Source organism: Taudactylus pleione, unplaced genomic scaffold, assembly GCF_031769625.1.
Source record: "Taudactylus pleione unplaced genomic scaffold, aTauple2 ptg000154l, whole genome shotgun sequence".
Taxonomy (NCBI): domain Eukaryota; kingdom Metazoa; phylum Chordata; class Amphibia; order Anura; family Myobatrachidae; genus Taudactylus; species Taudactylus pleione.
In genome coordinates this window covers 26,306,794-26,323,505 of record NW_028284556.1, presented here as the reverse complement: position 1 = coordinate 26,323,505, position 16,712 = coordinate 26,306,794, and the positions used below count along the sequence as shown (strand labels likewise).

Below are 16,712 nucleotides of genomic sequence, written 5' to 3'. Positions count from 1 at the left end.
TTCTAGTAGTTAGCCCCCTGTAGTGCCCCCTTCTAGTAGTTAGCCCCCTGTAGTTAGCCCCACTCAGCGGGTGCCCGGCAGATGCGACCGCACCCCCTGCACCCTCCGTAGTTACTACTACTGCCCCCGTCGCCCCCAAGCTACCCAGCGCCTCCAAGCCACCGCGGGGGCAGTAGTTACGCCACTGAGACTGACCTAGATAGTTAAACCTTTGCTTTTTGATAGTTCAATGTACATAAACTTTGTTTAAGGCACAAAATTATTAAAAATATTGTATAAAATTACCATCAGGCCTTTTATATAAGGTGTATATGAAAGATAAATGAATTTCAAGTATGTACACAAAGTTTGTGTGAGCCACAAAAAAACTATTCTATGTTGAACTGGCCATGCATGCTAATAGGGCATTTTCCTACAAGCATGTAAGCGAAAGAGAAACCATGGCAAAGTAATTATTTTATTGTTAATTATTTGTATTACAACTCGAGTCTCCCATATCCTAAATGCTTGGGACGAGAAGTATTTTGGATATCGGAATTATCCATATTTCGGAATATTTGCATAACATACTGAGATACCTTAGGGATGGGACCAAAGTAAAACACAGAATGTATATAGGTTTTTATATACACCTTATGCACAGGTCATTTTATACATTATTTTCAATAATTTTGTTGTTTGAACAAAGTTTGTGCACATTGAACCATCAGAAAGCAAAGGTTTCATGCTCAAAATATTCTGTATTTTCAGAATATTTTGTATTTCGGAATTTTGGATATGGGAGACTCCCATATCCAAAATGCTTGGGACCAGGGGTATTTTGGATAACGGAATATTCCGTATTTTGGAATATGTGCATACCATAATGAAATATCTTGGGAATGGGACCCAAATATACACACAGAATGCATTTATGTTTTATATACACCTTAAACACACAGCCTGCAGGTCATTTTATACAATATATTCAATAATTTTGTGGCTCACACAAACTTTGTGTACATACATGAAATTCATTTATCTTTCATATACACCTTATATAAAAGGTCTGATGGTAATTTTATACTTTATTTTTAATAATTTTGTGCCTTAAACAAAGTTTATGTACATTGAACTATCAAAAAGCAAAGGTTTAACTATCTAGGTCAGTCTAAAAAAAAAATCTGTATTTAGGAATATTTGGATATGGGAGACTCAACCTGTACAATTCCTCCAAGTCCAAACATATATAGTTTATCTTATTCATTGTTAGATATGTTAGTTTACCCTTATTTATAACTAGACTTGCTGGTTTACTGTGCTCCATCCAGTATAATACTCTGAATATTGCAGCTCCTAAATTCAGGGCCAATTACCAATAGGCCCTGAATTTAGTTAACTGATGCCCAAAGCCTGGATGTGCTGTGGCAACAACAATGGCTGCACAGCTAGACAGTATGATCTGCCTGCGTGCCCTCTTCACATAACAAATTTGGATTTAACACAAGAACCACGGGCTGGAAATGATCCAATATGCCCACAAATGAAATCTATGTCATCCATATATTATGATTAGGACAGATAGTGAAAATAAATCGTAAGGATCTGGAAATTGTGCTGTGTATGCTAAATACAACAGAAAATATGAATGGCCGGAGTACCAAGCTCCTAGCACCAGCCCTGTAGGACAGGCAATGTATTACAGATGTGTGTATTGTATCGCACTTACCTGACTTTCTCCTGACTCTGCTTGAAGCAAGGTCTTCTTTCAGATTGGAAGTAGATTTTCTGTCACCTTCTGCAGTGTAAGGGAAACCTGGGTGATCTACAAATGTACAGCAGATGTCTATTAATGGCATGCTATACATACAGGCGAGATGGAAAATCATATACATTTAAGGTGACACTATGAAACAAATGAGGCCTACAACTTTATTTTATGACTTTCAGAAGCAGCATTTTTTAGTTGTCTCTTTCATAATCCCTTCATTACATGGATGGTTTCTTTTTTATGCCTATTTTTGTTCAACAATTGTAATTTGGGGATGTAATTATGAGACAAGGGAATCCAGACACTGGACTTAAGATAGGCGTCGAAATACAGACGCCGGGACGCCGAGGGATGCCAGCCCAAACGAGGTAAGTCCGGGGCGCCCTCATCGTTAGCCACCCGTGCGGGGTTAGGGTTAGGCTTATGGAGCGCAGCTGGGGTAGGGTTAGGTTTTGGGATGGGGGGGATTAGGGTTAGGCACCCCTAGGGGGGAGGGATAGGGTTAGGCACCACTGGAGGGGGGTTAGATTTAGGCACGAATGGGGGAGACTTAGGTTTAGGCACTAATGGGGAGGGTTAGGGTACAAAGAGGGAGGGTTAGGGGGGAAGGGAGTAGGGTAAGTATACTTACCCGACCCCTGTCGGGATACCAACCATCGGGATGCCGCTGACTGTATTCTGGCAGGAAGCCGACAGCCGGCATTACATACCCATTCCTGTACTTTGTACTTTTATATGGCGAGTGAAAAGGAGGGCTATTGCACCAAGCTGTGTTACTTTTATTTTAAATAGCCATGTTATCCATGTACCATCCTCTATTTGCATGATACTCTTTAATAGCACCACAAACATTCGCTTGTAGTGTCAATAACGCCATTACTTCTCATCCAAAAGCAGAATAATGCAAACAATAGCTGTATAGCCTAAATAACCAAAAGTTGGCACAAAAAAATAATAATAAAAAGAAATAATCACACGTCAGCCCAAACTACAACTATAAAAGGAAAAGGAAGACTTACGTATAGAATCCATTTCCAAAATTGCTTGTTTTGCCTATAATTTAAAATGAACAACATTACTTTTTGCAAACAGTCTTATAATCACTGAACACCCATCGGTGCTAATATATACTGTTAAGACATACATAAACAATATGAATCATACGAATGCACTAGTCGAATAGCTTTGTATTTTAACATATTGTGCAACAGAGTGCTTACATATTTATTTTCTATTGCAGATTTCACTTCACATTTTATTTCAATATTCATGTCATTCTGTTTCATTGCACAGTGCTTAGGACACACTGTGGTGTACTATAAGAAAAAAAGTTAATAATAATAATAATAATAATACTATAGCCACAAACAAAGACATTTGGAGAGTTCGTGTGTTTTTTTAAATGGAACATGGAAAACCTGCAGAAAATAAGAAACTGCAGAAGTCTACCACTAGGTGTCAGTAATGGACTATGTGGGTCACTTTTGGTAAGCAGAACTGGCGCTGCGGGGTGAACCTGAGGATGTCAACTTATTTTAATGTCTATAAAGAGAATAAAAAAATGCACAGACTACGGTATACAGGTTGAGTCTCCCATATCCAAATATTCCGAAATACGGAATATTCCGAAATACGGAATAATTTTTTCATGACTGAGATAATAAAACCTTTGATTTTTGATGGTTCAATGTACACAAACTTTGTCTAAGGCACAAATTATTACAAAATATGGTATAAAAATACCTTCAGGCTGTGTGTATAGGGTGTAAATTAAACAAATTTATTTCATGTATGTACACAAACTTTGCTTGAGACACAAAAGTATTGAAAATATTGTATAAAATGAGCTGCAGGCTGTGTGTATAAGCTGTATATAACACATAAATGTATTCTGTGTGTATATTGGGGTCCTATTCCCAAAATATTTCATTATGATATGCAATTATTCCAAAATATGGAATATTCCGTTATCCAAAATACCTCTGGTCCCAAGCATTTTGGATATGGGAGACTCAACCTGTATTTCACAATGCCGTTAATAAGAAAATAAGACCTTAATTTTATACTATATTGCTAAACTAAAAGATATATTAAAAAAGTGAAGCGGGTTTCATGATCAGTAAGGTTGTGCCGTCATGCTCTAGTTTCAGCAGTTGTTTCTTAAAAAAATTAAGTAAAAGAAAATTTGACTACGGTAGGGCACACACAGATTGCTGGCCCCATGTGTAACCTTCCTGTTTTCACTGGTCTTCAACACACATTAGACTACCAATTCACTTTAAGTATTATTTTGCATTCAGTGTACCAGTCTCTTATTTTCTTAAAATAGTGTTTGCTGTTGGGTTTTTAATGATCTAACAAGCCCATACTTTGATTCACCTATACAAGCAGCATAGGTCACCCCTTCCCTTATCACATCTCCAATAAAATCATGCATAAAATAAAAAGGTGTTTTATCAGGAATCATATGTTGTTTGAGGTTTCTTTTATAATGGCAAGCATATGGAAGAAAGTAAACGTGTTAAATCTGCACTACCACCTGCGTGGTCAAGCTCACTAAGCTTCTCCCTACTATAGCTGAAGCTCTGTGCGCTGCTCCATGCTGTAGTTTTTTCTGATGCTCGCTGATTTTGTAATACTGTAATGGCAAATTTATTCCACTCACAACTTTTATATGGCGGCAGAGAGGGATGGGAGCATAATAGACAATCATAATCTGTAAACTTCTGATTGCAGGTTCTTAATGGTCCTCCTACTTGCCATTCAGTCTCCTTTTATTGTCTGATGGTGCAAAAACAATCAGGGAAGCCCCAGATAAAAACAGCTGAACGGATCAACCCTTGGACTCTGGCCGGGATAAGGAAAAGCTTAGTATAATTTACTTAGTAGATGCTAGTGCAGCTTTAAGATAATGATCCAAGTGTGAGCTGATTACACCTGAAACTCTGCCTTCTTCTTTGTGTCTATTGGCCTTACAAGAAATAAAACATGATCTGGGCTTTTAATTGGTTTTAGAACAGCTTTTATTATATTAAATAAAATAAAGAACAAGTTCAAGAAGCAAAATTGTTTTAGGCTTTCCACAAGTCCAGTATGCCAGGTATACCATACACATATGGAAATGACGTAAATGAAGGCTTCAGCATGCAACTGCACACTTACATTGTTTATGTGACTGCATGGCATAGCCCATGCATTCTATGGGTAGAAGTTACACCTCAAATGATGTAAATAAATATACAGTTAAGTGTAATCTAGAAACCACTGATCCACCTTTTGAAAAGCAATAGGCTGCAGATTTAAGCTATAAGGGGCTGAATATACCGACAAATGTTATGCACATGCGTAATATGATAAATTTAGTGTTCGATGCATAATTATATGGCGCAATGCACGTTTTAACTACAGATGAGCCGGTTTCGGTTTGACTCGGTCATTTTCGACAACTTAGCGCAAGTTTGGATTAATTTGAATTTATCTTATTGGCTATCCAAAACACATGAGAGCCGGATAGCCAATATGATGCCGTTTTTAAGATCCAAACATAACCGAGTAAAACCGAACCGCTCGTCTCTAGTTTTTACATTGTAAAGAGAAATTACATCACTTGGAGAGGAAAATAATGGCTTTTTATGCTATAACTTAAGGATTGTCTATTCAAGCCCAGGGGGGAGACGTGATCAAGTGAAAGCTGGCCAACTGTTGGAAATTCAGCCTATATAGTATATTTACTAAGAATGGATACGTCTACAATAAATCTTGAGGCAGCATCAAAGTAAAAAAAATTGCCAAATTTAAGGTTGTGGTGAATCTAATGCTATTTAAAAAAAATATTTAATTTTTAAGCTGTTCATGTAGTTTGTATAAGAAATAAGAAATGTGCAATATTAATTGCCTCATGTTAGCGTCATATCTGTGTAGTGAACATGTAATACTCATACTTGCCAACTCTCTCTGATTGTCAGGGAGACTCCCTGACATAGTTGCAATCTCCCTGTATCCCTGAAGAGTCCAGCAATCTCCTTACCCCCACTATGAAGCTGTTATAGTAATAAAAAAACTGAGATATATACATTCAAATGGGATCATTAGTATCATTTCCCTGCGTTGGGTATTAGGCACAATGATCCCTATGGCTACATGTATTTTCAATAATATATCAGTGTGTTTTCATCAACAAATAGATCTTACTAACTGCTTTGGGCTCGTTTACATTTGGATGTAAATTAATTTTATGACACGCCTCTCAGATGTAGCAGTACACGCCCACTTTACCGCCGTGCTTATAGGTGTTTTCACATTCTGCCTGAAATGCTTTTTCAAAAGTAGGCAAGTATGGTAATACCGTCCTATCTCCCAGCTCCCATGCCCCTCCAAGCTACTTGAGAGACTTGTCTACACCCGCCTCACACACTTTCTTAACTCACACAACTTATTGGACCCACTTCAATCCGGCTTTCGTTCCCAACACTCCACAGAGACAGCACTAACTAAGGTAGTTAATGATCTTGTCACTGCCAAGGCTAAAGGCCATTACTCACTCCTAATTCTTCTAGATCTCTCTGCTGCTTTTGACACTGTTGACCACTCTCTTCTCATACAAACACTATAATCCATAGGTCTTAAGGGCACAGCTCTTTCTTGGTTTTCTTCCTACCTATCTGATCGCTCTTTTACTGTTCATTTTTCTGATTCTGCCTCCTCTTCGCTACCTCTATCAGTTGGAGTACCGCAAGGCTCTGTCTTAGGTCCTCTGCTATTCTCAATCTATACCACCTCTCTTGGCAAACTAATCAGCTCTTTTGGATTTCAGTACCATCTGTATGCAGATGATACTCAAATCTACCTATCCTTTCCAGATTTATCTCCATCTGTATTGGTCCGTGTCACTGAATGTCTTTCTGCCATTTCATCTTGGATGTCATCTCGCCACCTAAAACTTAATATTTCTAAAACAGAATTAATTATATTTCCACCGGCCAATAACAGTTACCAACCTGATCTCTCTATCACTGTTGATACCTCGACCATCCACCCCGCCCCACAAGCTCGCTGCCTTGGTGTCATCCTTGACTCTGAACTGTCCTTTGTTCCCCACATTCAATCTGTCTCAAAATCATGTTACATACATCTAAAAAACATATCCAAAATTCGACCATATCTCACACAAGACACTGCAAAAACTCTAATCCATGCACTTATTATTTCCCGCATTGACTATTGCAATAGCCTCCTTACTGGTCTTCCCAAAAACAGGCTATCACCATTACAATCCATTATGAATGCAGCTGCAAGGCTTATCTTCCTTGCAAAACGTTCTTCTTCTACTGCCCCGCTCTGTCAGTCCCTCCATTGGTTGCCCGTTTTCTACCGTATTCAATACAAAATACTTTCACTTACACATAAGGCTATTAACCAAACCACACCAACATACATCTCTTCACTCATCTCAAAATATCTCCCAACCCGACCTCTCCGCTCAGCACAAGATCTGCGTCTCTCATCCCCATGCATTACTTGCTCCCATTCACGGTTACAGGACTTTCTTCGCGCTGCACCCACTCTATGGAATGAACTACCTCGCACAATAAGACTTTCATCTAGTCTCCAATCCTTCAAGCGATCCCTGAAAACTCACCTCTTCAGGCAAGCTTATCAAATTCCAGAACCTCCCACATAACCTTCATAGCTTCCATATCTAATTACGTCCCCTTTTTACAGTCCACACACAATCTCACACATTGTATTTCTCTCACATCCTCATGACATTTGGTCGACATTCCTGTGTGACTGGATCATGCAGCCAACCAAGAAACTGTGCATTCTGGCTGGACCAAATGCAATATATAGCTCCTTTCCTTGTGTATCAATGCCTATTTCCCTATAGATTGTAAGCTTGCGAGCAGGGCCTTCCTACCTATATATCTGTCTGTTATTACCCAGTTTTGATCTATTAATGTTTACAATTGTAAAGCGCAACGGAATATGCTGGGCTATATAAGAAACTGTTAATAAATAATAAATAAATATGCGCTTATTATTCTCACTTTGCCTTAGTGACTGATAGACAACATGTAAAATTTTCAGCAGTCTATTTTAGTATAAATCTATGCATGTACCTTTGCTGGTATTTTAGCAGGGTGGTTTTCTAGTATCAATCTCTTCAAGTGTAGGATCCACAGACGTTTATCTGGTTGTGACTTGGCCTGTAAAAATAACATTTATAAAGTTGTGTACATAAAACACTGAGCATAAACTATAGCAAAACGCATATGAAAATTACTGTCAAGTGCCTCAGATGCATGTTCGTGTGGTTGACATGAGTTTTACTGTTACAAGTGTGTTCATTCTGTGTTTCTTAACATGTGTCTGCAACAAACAGGAAGTTTTCATCTTCCTCAGACCAAATGCATGTGAAAACCCAATCGGGCATGTTCCCACTGCGTTTCCACACCATGATGAATAGATTTGAAATTAAAGCTCTTAAATGGAGCAAGAAAATTACTAAAAAAAAAAAAAAAAAAAAAAGTACAATATCTGAATTTAACTGTAAATAAAAGAAAGGTGTTTTTTTTTTCCCACATATTGACAATAGGGTGTGCAATAAGCGGCCCTCCAACTGGTGTGGGACTACACATCCCAGCATGCCCTGACACAGTTTTGCTATCAGGGCTTGCTGGGATATGTTTTTGTCTATTCCTCCATTTAATTTTCTAAATGAAGAAATAAGTTCATACTTCTATACTTCAATAGATTCAGAAAGAAAAATGTATATACATAGATGAAGACTGGTGTCCTATTTCTTTTGTGATACTATATAAACACACACGCATATTAATGGCAGTGGTGTGATGCAGCCATTAGCAATAAGAAAGGCTGTATACATTATTATAACTCTGATATTATAAAGTTAAGCTCTTGCTTATTTCAGCCTATGTTTTCTATCATCCCCCCCATGCTTTGCATATTGTAATCCTGCATATGAGAATTATTTGGGTAGGCAATCATTAGTGGTTTAACGATGGTTTGTCTGTGGTACCTTAAGAATAGTCACGAAACTCGTCAAAATAGTTATCAATGTTAATGGTAACGATCGATCACGGTTTTGAACCCTGTCTGAGCTACTGTCTCCTTTGTGAAATGCAGCACAGCACTGGCCAACATAATATATGTTTGTAATTGCCTTCCCTTCTTTCTAATATTGTTAAGGTGAGCTGCTCCTCTTAGACCCATCATTCCTTGTACAGTTTGGCACAGACAGGCTATCTCCACAGAAGAGAATGGTCACAATGGGGCTGATTCTGATTGGACGCAACTGCACATGAACCAAATCAGACCTAAGTACACTGACAGTTTGCTAGTGTGCACGGATTGATCCATCTGTTTGCGGACCATACTATCTGTAAAATGGGTGTTTGCAGGCGGTAACTGGGTTGCGACCATGCGATTGCATGGAACTGATCTGTCTCATGGGCAGAGTCGGCGCTACCACCAGGCAAGCTTAGGCAGCTACCTATGGGCGCCGGCCACTAGAGGGCGCACCTGAGTCCGCCTAACTACGGAGGGTGCGGTTGCTATGGGGCCCGGCGGCTTAAGGATGCCACTGGCCCAGCGATCGCACCCACCATTTGCCGGGCGCCCGCTGAGATTGTATTACCAGCGGGCTCCCGGCTCCTGCTCTCTTACTACTGGGGGCATAATATGGGGGCACTATTGGGAGCACTACAACTGGGGGCATCATATGGGAGCACTACAACTGGGGGCACTACAGGGGCCCTTACTACTGGGGGCACTTCAAAGGGCATTACTACTGGGGCACTGCAGGGAGCATTACTATTGGGGGCACTACAAGGTCATTACTACTGGGGGCACTGCAGGGAGCATTACTATTGGGGGCACTACAAGGGCATTACTACTTGGGGGCACTACAAGGTCATACTCCTGAGGCACTGCAGGGAGCATTACTACTGGGGCACTGCATGGAGCATTACTATTGGAGGCACTACAAGGGCATAGCTACTGGGGGCACTGCAGGAAGCATTGCTACTGGGGGCACTACAAGCACATTACTACTGAGGGCAATGCAGGGAGCATTACTACTGGGGGCACTACAAGGGCATTACAAATGGGGCACTACAGGGGCCCTTACTACTGGGGGCACTGCAGGGGGAATCATCCCTTTAATTCGGGTCATGTGATTATTATTAGGGTGCTGTGTATGTGTCTGTGAGCTGGGCGAAGGGTTTGGGGGAAAACAGGGGCGGCATTGAGAACCTTTCCCTAGGGCGCCCTGAAACCTTGCACCGGCTCTGCTCATGGGAGTGTAATAGGGGTGCCGGCCGACTTCAGTGCCCATTCGTCAGTGTGCAGACTGAGCTGGGACGTCTGTTTCAGATGGACCTTTTGCACCCAGCATGGTGCTGGTGGAAGTCTTAATACTAGTGATGATGGAAGCGAACATAAGAACAGTGGGTGGGCCAGGCTTCCACAGGCAGTCGCACTCATTATATAGTATACAAAGCCGAGGTCTCGCATTAGCACAATATAGTGAGCATAAAGTCGCAGTCAGACAGAGAAGTGCCCGCAAATGCGTCAGACTCAGAATCAGCTGCAGTGTGTGTAAGTGAAAGCTGGAGGCCGATTTAACGGAATCTGTAAATTTTTGTCAAACACATTTTTGATGCACATAATACAAAAACCAAGAAGCAAAGGCAGCTAAAAGTCTTATTTACACACAGCATGATTACTAGAGGTAAGGGTTTACAGTGTACAGGGCCGAAACTAGGATTTTTGTCACCAGGGCAAGACAGTAATATGGTGCCCCCCTGATAATTCCCCCATAATAATGCCCCCTGCAGCAGTGCCCCTGTAGTAGTGCCCATATGGTAATGCCCCTGTAGTGCCCATATAGTAATGCCCCCATAGTAATGTCCCTGTAGTGCCCATATGGTAATGCCCCTGTAGTAGTGCCCCTGTAGTGACGCTTACACTCCCAATAGTGCCCACGGGGAGAGCCGGAAGCTGGAGTTCAGGAGAGAACTCCAGCCTCCGGCTACAGCGGCACTGCAGGGAAGGAGTCGGACGCCCACTGGTAATAAAATCTCAACAGGCGTCCGGCTTGGAGCCTCCCTGTGGTGCCGGGCTGGAGGACACTGGCGGCAGGTGCAGCAGTGCACATGCACCTCCAGCCCCCACCCCCAAGTTGCGGCCTTGCATTGTATGGCGTTAATGAATGCAACATTTTTAGAAATGTGTAATGCTACGAAATCAGCCAAAGCCACAGATGCGTAATATGGCGATGATAGGAAAAACACTTCATGGGTCTGTCATTCAATTGGTGCTGCCTGAGAAATACATCTCTTTAGTAGAGATGAGCGGGTCGGAATTTTGGGTAACCGGGGCGATCCGAGCGCAGCCTGCCCTAGATCCCTGACCTGAGGCAAAACCTTGCAACCCCTCTGTCGAGTCGCGAGGTTTTGTTTTCAGCGGGCTTAACGCTGATTGGCTAAGAGAGCCGTCTGTCACGGCTCTCAGCCAATCAGCGTTAAGCCCATTGAAAACACTACAAAGGAGGAAAAAAGGATGGCGCCCGCCATCCCACGCCGCCTGACACTGCCGGCACCCCCCGCTGCCGGCACCCCCACTGGCAGCATCCCCCACTGCCGACACTCCTGAGGACACCGTCAGCGACCCCGACACTGCCCATACTCCCACAGTGAGGACACCGCCAGCACCCCTGCACTGCCGACGCAGTCAGCAAACCTGCACTGAGGACACTGCTGGCACCCTGCATTGAGAATAATTGGCCGCAGGAAGGAGACACACATGGTATACCTCTTTCATATAGGAATCTGTATGAAATACCGCCGGCAGCGCCTGGCCGACCAATGCAGAGTTCCCGGCAGCGGAAGCCCGACAGCGCTGGAAATCCCGATCGTCGATAGGTAAGTACTGACTAACCTAACCTAACCCCCTAACCCTCCTTAGGGGTGCCTAACCCTAACCTCCCCCCCAAGTGCCTAACCCTAATCCCCCCCTTCCCCGCTGCCTAATCCTAAATCCCCCCCGGGGGTGCCTAATCCTAAATCCCCCCGGGGGTGCCTAACCCTAACCCTCCCTCCCCCTAACCCTCCTGGGGGGTGCCTAACCCTAAATCCCCCCTGGGTGCCCTAAACCTAACCCTCCCCCCCGCGGCTGTCCGCTCATGGCGCCCAGCATCCCTTCGATCGGGATGCCGGGCGCCAGGGAAATGTCAGCCGTCTACATCTAGATATGACAGTCGGGAAGCCGGTTGCCGGTATTAAGGCAGCCGGCTTCCCGATTGTATACCTTCATACATTGCGTCATGAAAGCAATAGAACACAAATGTAAGAAATAATTCCATGCTATGGAAGGCATTAAACTAATGTGTGCATAATCCCTTTGATTGGAATGGTAATCATTTAATCGAATCCCATTGAAGGCAATAAACATGACCAGATTTAGGAGTACTAGAGTACAATACAAATGCTCCAGAAGTGGCTTTTTTAAGGAAGGGTAAATTATCCTATTGTCTATGGAGATCTTGGTTTTTTTAAACATGCTTTCTGTAGGACTGTGCCGGTGTAATAGCCTACTTCTCCTGATCGCCAGCTGACACATGTCAAGATCAGCATCTTTCCTATAAGAGATTAGTGCCATGACCTCTCCAGTCCTTGACCTTGTCTATCACACAGCAAAGTCTGAACGTAAATGCATTACCTGTACTGTGTGCTGGAGCTTGGGGTTCTTGTAGTGAAACACACTGAAGCTGAGAGGCTCCTTTGGAATAACTTCTACCAGCATAAGATTGCAACACTACAGGAGACAGGACAGACAAGTGTGGGTATAGCAGCTACTCATTAATGCTATTTTTTTTTTCAACCATATAGACAGTCCTAAAGTATTGACATTATTCATGAAAAACCTAAGATAAATCATTTTTTCCGAGATATTATTAAATATAACAAAGCCAAGAAAAGTTTAAAATGTACGGAATGAGATTTTTTTAAAAAGAAAGAATTTTAAGTTCCAAATAAGATAGAAAGAAAACAATATGGATAAATATTTTTGCAGACTTCACAGTTATTAATTTCATAACTGATAACTATGTTGATCACACAAGTGAACTGCCAGAGTATTCTACTAAGCTAAAAATACTGACAAATAAAAAGAAATATATACTACATAAATACATCAAATGTTAATGGTGTTTGGGTTTTCTGCAAAAACCTGTCTGGACGTGAAACACATATATACTAAGATTGTACAGCAGATTGTACACACATGTCCGTCACGATATTATCATCTGTTTGACGGATGGAACTTTCTCACCCAATATATTTATTTCCCTAGCGACCTGTCAGTAGTGTAAAGCAGATCCTTTGTCTGCCACATCAATGGTTGTTTGCAGTAGGGTTTTTATTTTTACGTACATGTCGTGTCCATTTATTGCCATCATATCATTAGAAAACTATGTTTTATCATAAGCTTTTATTCCCTGCAGCATCTTAGTACATATTAATGACCTTATTTTCTACAATAAGTCTGGGTTACTATGTGTAGAGGAGAGGTTCCACGTATCATTTACCAAAATTCTTATTACATAACATCTAGCTTACGACATTATGGTCAGACATTCATAGAACAGCATTACGTAATCCATTGAACATTTGTTGTAACAATTGCAAATATCTATTGTATATTGTATATAGTCATAGATGTGCTATAATTACATCCATTCTATTTATAATGAGCATGATATAGAGTCCTGCTGGCTATAAAAGACATTGTTTTGTAAACACGTCTAAAAAGGGGGGTCATTTATCAATATTAGCATATTTGAGACTCTTGGTCGTGATTGTTTGACACATTCTTTAGTCATGCTCTTTTTTTTGTTTTTATAAAAAATCATTACCAAGTGCCACACTAACAGCTTCATGTGACTGCTGAATCACTTGTGGCCTGTTAGACTAATTTGTAGCAGCCACAAAGACAACCTTGTTACAATGAATGAGATGCAGAGCCGCCAACTCTCCAGAGCTGTGACCTACCAGGATATGGGCTTTGTATGTGTAAGAGTCATCTCTTTTCTTTGTGATGAGCAGCAGACGGTCAAACAGAAACAAAGTGCGCTCATTCTTGGCTCGTTGAAAACGAAATGTGCCCTCTAGAACTAACTCCCCGTAACTTGTCAGGTCTGGTCCTTTCCAATTGGTAAGCAAGCTCTGAATCTCCTGGAGAGGATATCAAGCACACTATAAATGTTAGTAGCGTAAATGTAGTCCATATTATGTAACAGTGTAATATAGAGTGTAAAGAGGACAGGTCAGTACGCAGATGTGAATTTTCACAATGGAATCTTTAAGTTCTGCCATTCTATGGTATGACATTGCGCACAGTATCTGTACATTCACATCTTGCAAAATCCATAGTCTATACATAGAACAAGGGTGGTGAATTCTGCCATGCAGAGAGGCTGGCACAGCATTGGGAGCATTGCAAGACCAGAAACACCATCGAAAGGTGCAACATTTTGCAGCCAAGTGTGTGACTATGTGAATAATTCCATTGTCACTACATAGTTTTGTCAGCACACTTTCTGTAAGCTTTCAAGTAAAATAAAATTAAATCCATCTCTTCATTGAGCGTTTGTATTACTACCATTTTCTAATATTTGCTGTAGCAAATGGTGTCTGGTAATTGATATAAATGAGAAGAAACTATGTATTTGATTTTCTGTTATTATTCACCAATAAATCTTAGACATTCAGCTAATTGCAGGACCTAAATATAAAAGCCTTTCAAGGAAATTAAAAACAACCATGTTAAATACAATATGCTAATATACTCAGATATAATAAAAATCTCAATCTTGCACATGCACACCGAAACTAAATGGCACACTGTGGCTGACCTCCATTATTATGAATGGAAGCTAGAAAATGCTAATCTCCTAGGTCAACCCAGGCCAAGCCTTGCTAAGTATTAGAAAATCTGCATCAAAACACTTTTATGGATGTAGTGACCTTTCTAAAGATCCCTGTATCACAGTAACACTATTTGCTGTAATCAGTAAAATTGGATAGTGCTTCCTCTATTGTAGATATCAGAAATAAAATAGGAGTTACATGGCCATATGATGCACAAAGCTGTATGCAGCAGTATACAGTACTTAGTATAGTATACATGCAGACTTTCTAGCTGCAGCTTCGGGGAGGGGCCAGCTAGGTCGCCACAGCAGGGGTGACACATCGGCGTAGGTGGGCGGTGCAGGGCGACTGCATCATTGTGGCGCTTGGGAATCGGTATGATATCCCGGCTGCCGCATGGCCGGGAGTTCGAATCCCAGCAGCGGTAGCCCGACAAACCAGCAGAGCCCGGCAATGGAAGCCCGACAGCGCTGGAAATCCTGATCGTCCTAAGGTAAGTATCTACTAACCTAACCCCCCTAATCCTAACCCTCCTTAGGGGTGCCTAACCATAACCTCCCCCCCTGTGCCTAACCCTAACCCCTCCCTTCACCGCTGACTAAACCTAAGTCCCCCGGGGGTTGCCTAACCCTAAGTCCACCCCCCGGGTGCCCTAAACCAAACCCTCCCCCCCACTCGGGTGCCTAACCCTCCCCCCCGCGGCTGTCCGCTTCAATCGGGATGCAGGGCGCCTGTCTCCAGTGTCAGGGAAATGACAGGCGTCTAGATATAGACGCCCAGCATTTCACCCTCGCCGGGATATGACAGTAGGGAAGCAGGCTGCCGGTATTAAGGCAGCAGGCTTCCCGATTGTATACCGGCCCTACACCCCCCTGTACAGTGTCGGGATCACAGGCACTATAAAGTGGGAGTGGGGCTATGACAACGGGATTCAGCACAAATTACGTCATTGCCTCCAAGACCGCCCACTTTTGCTCAGTAGGTCAGTTGCTAAAAGTGGGCGCCTCAGTCCTTGCACATTCTGGTGCACCTATTGATTCCAAGGAAGTAGTTTCTATGCCATTTGCATAAACTTGCAGACGGATGACTGCCAATACACGCTTTTCAGTGCAACCCACAATCGTGCCCTACGTGTGCATTTCTATATGATATTTATCTGAGGAATAGTTCCGATATGATAAGATTTTGGGATGGGTGTTTAGATGAATTAGTGTAGTAGCAGGACATATGTGCTCAATGAATTTATAATGACATATAGACAAATGCTTCCAATTCTCTTACAGGCTGAACAGATGGCTGTGCCAGGAAGAATATGATAACTCTGCAGAGTTTAACATGAAAAGCTGACAAGCCAGAAAATGTACATTTGTGCAGTAAGAGAGAGCTGGAACAGTTATCTAGAATCTACTATATCTGCACAGAAACTCAACACTTAAAGAAGCATGTTATATATTGTTATATATTATTATTGTTATATATTATGCCAAGGTTCATTAACAAGCCACAAAATCTGCGCACCCACAATGCGTTTATATGTCTGCATGTCAGTAAAGGACATTTCAAGGTCTGCGTCCACTTACGGTCTTGATAAAAAAAAAAAAAAACCTGTGTAAAAACAACTTGAAGGCACAAAGTGTGTTTCATTATTAGTATAGGGAAGAGACCTGATCTTCGGGGCCTCAGAGGCGGCAAAGAACTGAAGGCTTTTAGAGGGAAACCAGCCTGTGTGTGTCCCCATGTAAAGCACCTTCTCCACCCCTTTCTCTCATATAAATAAGCCATCCTACAAAATGAGATCTTTACATTTTTACACTTCTGTGTCAAAGTAGGTGCATTTGTATGACTAAGCTGCACTTGGTAATGAACACCTGTGATCTGCCCGACTCTCCTATCAGATGGTGGAAACCTTAGCATCCACTCAGGCACTGCCTGCAAATTCATGAATGCACTTCACTTATGCAAATCTGGGCGTTGCACAGTGGCGTCACAAGGCGGGTGCGGGGGGTGCGGCC

At 41.9% G+C, this 16,712-nt stretch overlaps 1 protein-coding gene across 1 annotated transcript in view; it reads right to left on the bottom strand.

The window, feature by feature from the left end:
- The window catches only part of PLEKHG1 (pleckstrin homology and RhoGEF domain containing G1), a 125,631-nt gene that overhangs the window by 13,786 nt on the left and 95,133 nt on the right, over nucleotides 1-16,712 (bottom strand). The window contains exons 8-12 of the mRNA XM_088474401.1: nucleotides 13,822-14,004; nucleotides 12,491-12,586; nucleotides 7,870-7,956; nucleotides 2,770-2,803; nucleotides 1,709-1,804 (exon numbers count right to left, since the gene is read on the bottom strand). Coding sequence (XP_088330527.1) covers nucleotides 1,709-1,804; nucleotides 2,770-2,803; nucleotides 7,870-7,956; nucleotides 12,491-12,586; nucleotides 13,822-14,004 — 496 coding nt within the window. The remainder of the gene's footprint in view (nucleotides 1-1,708; nucleotides 1,805-2,769; nucleotides 2,804-7,869; nucleotides 7,957-12,490; nucleotides 12,587-13,821; nucleotides 14,005-16,712) is intronic.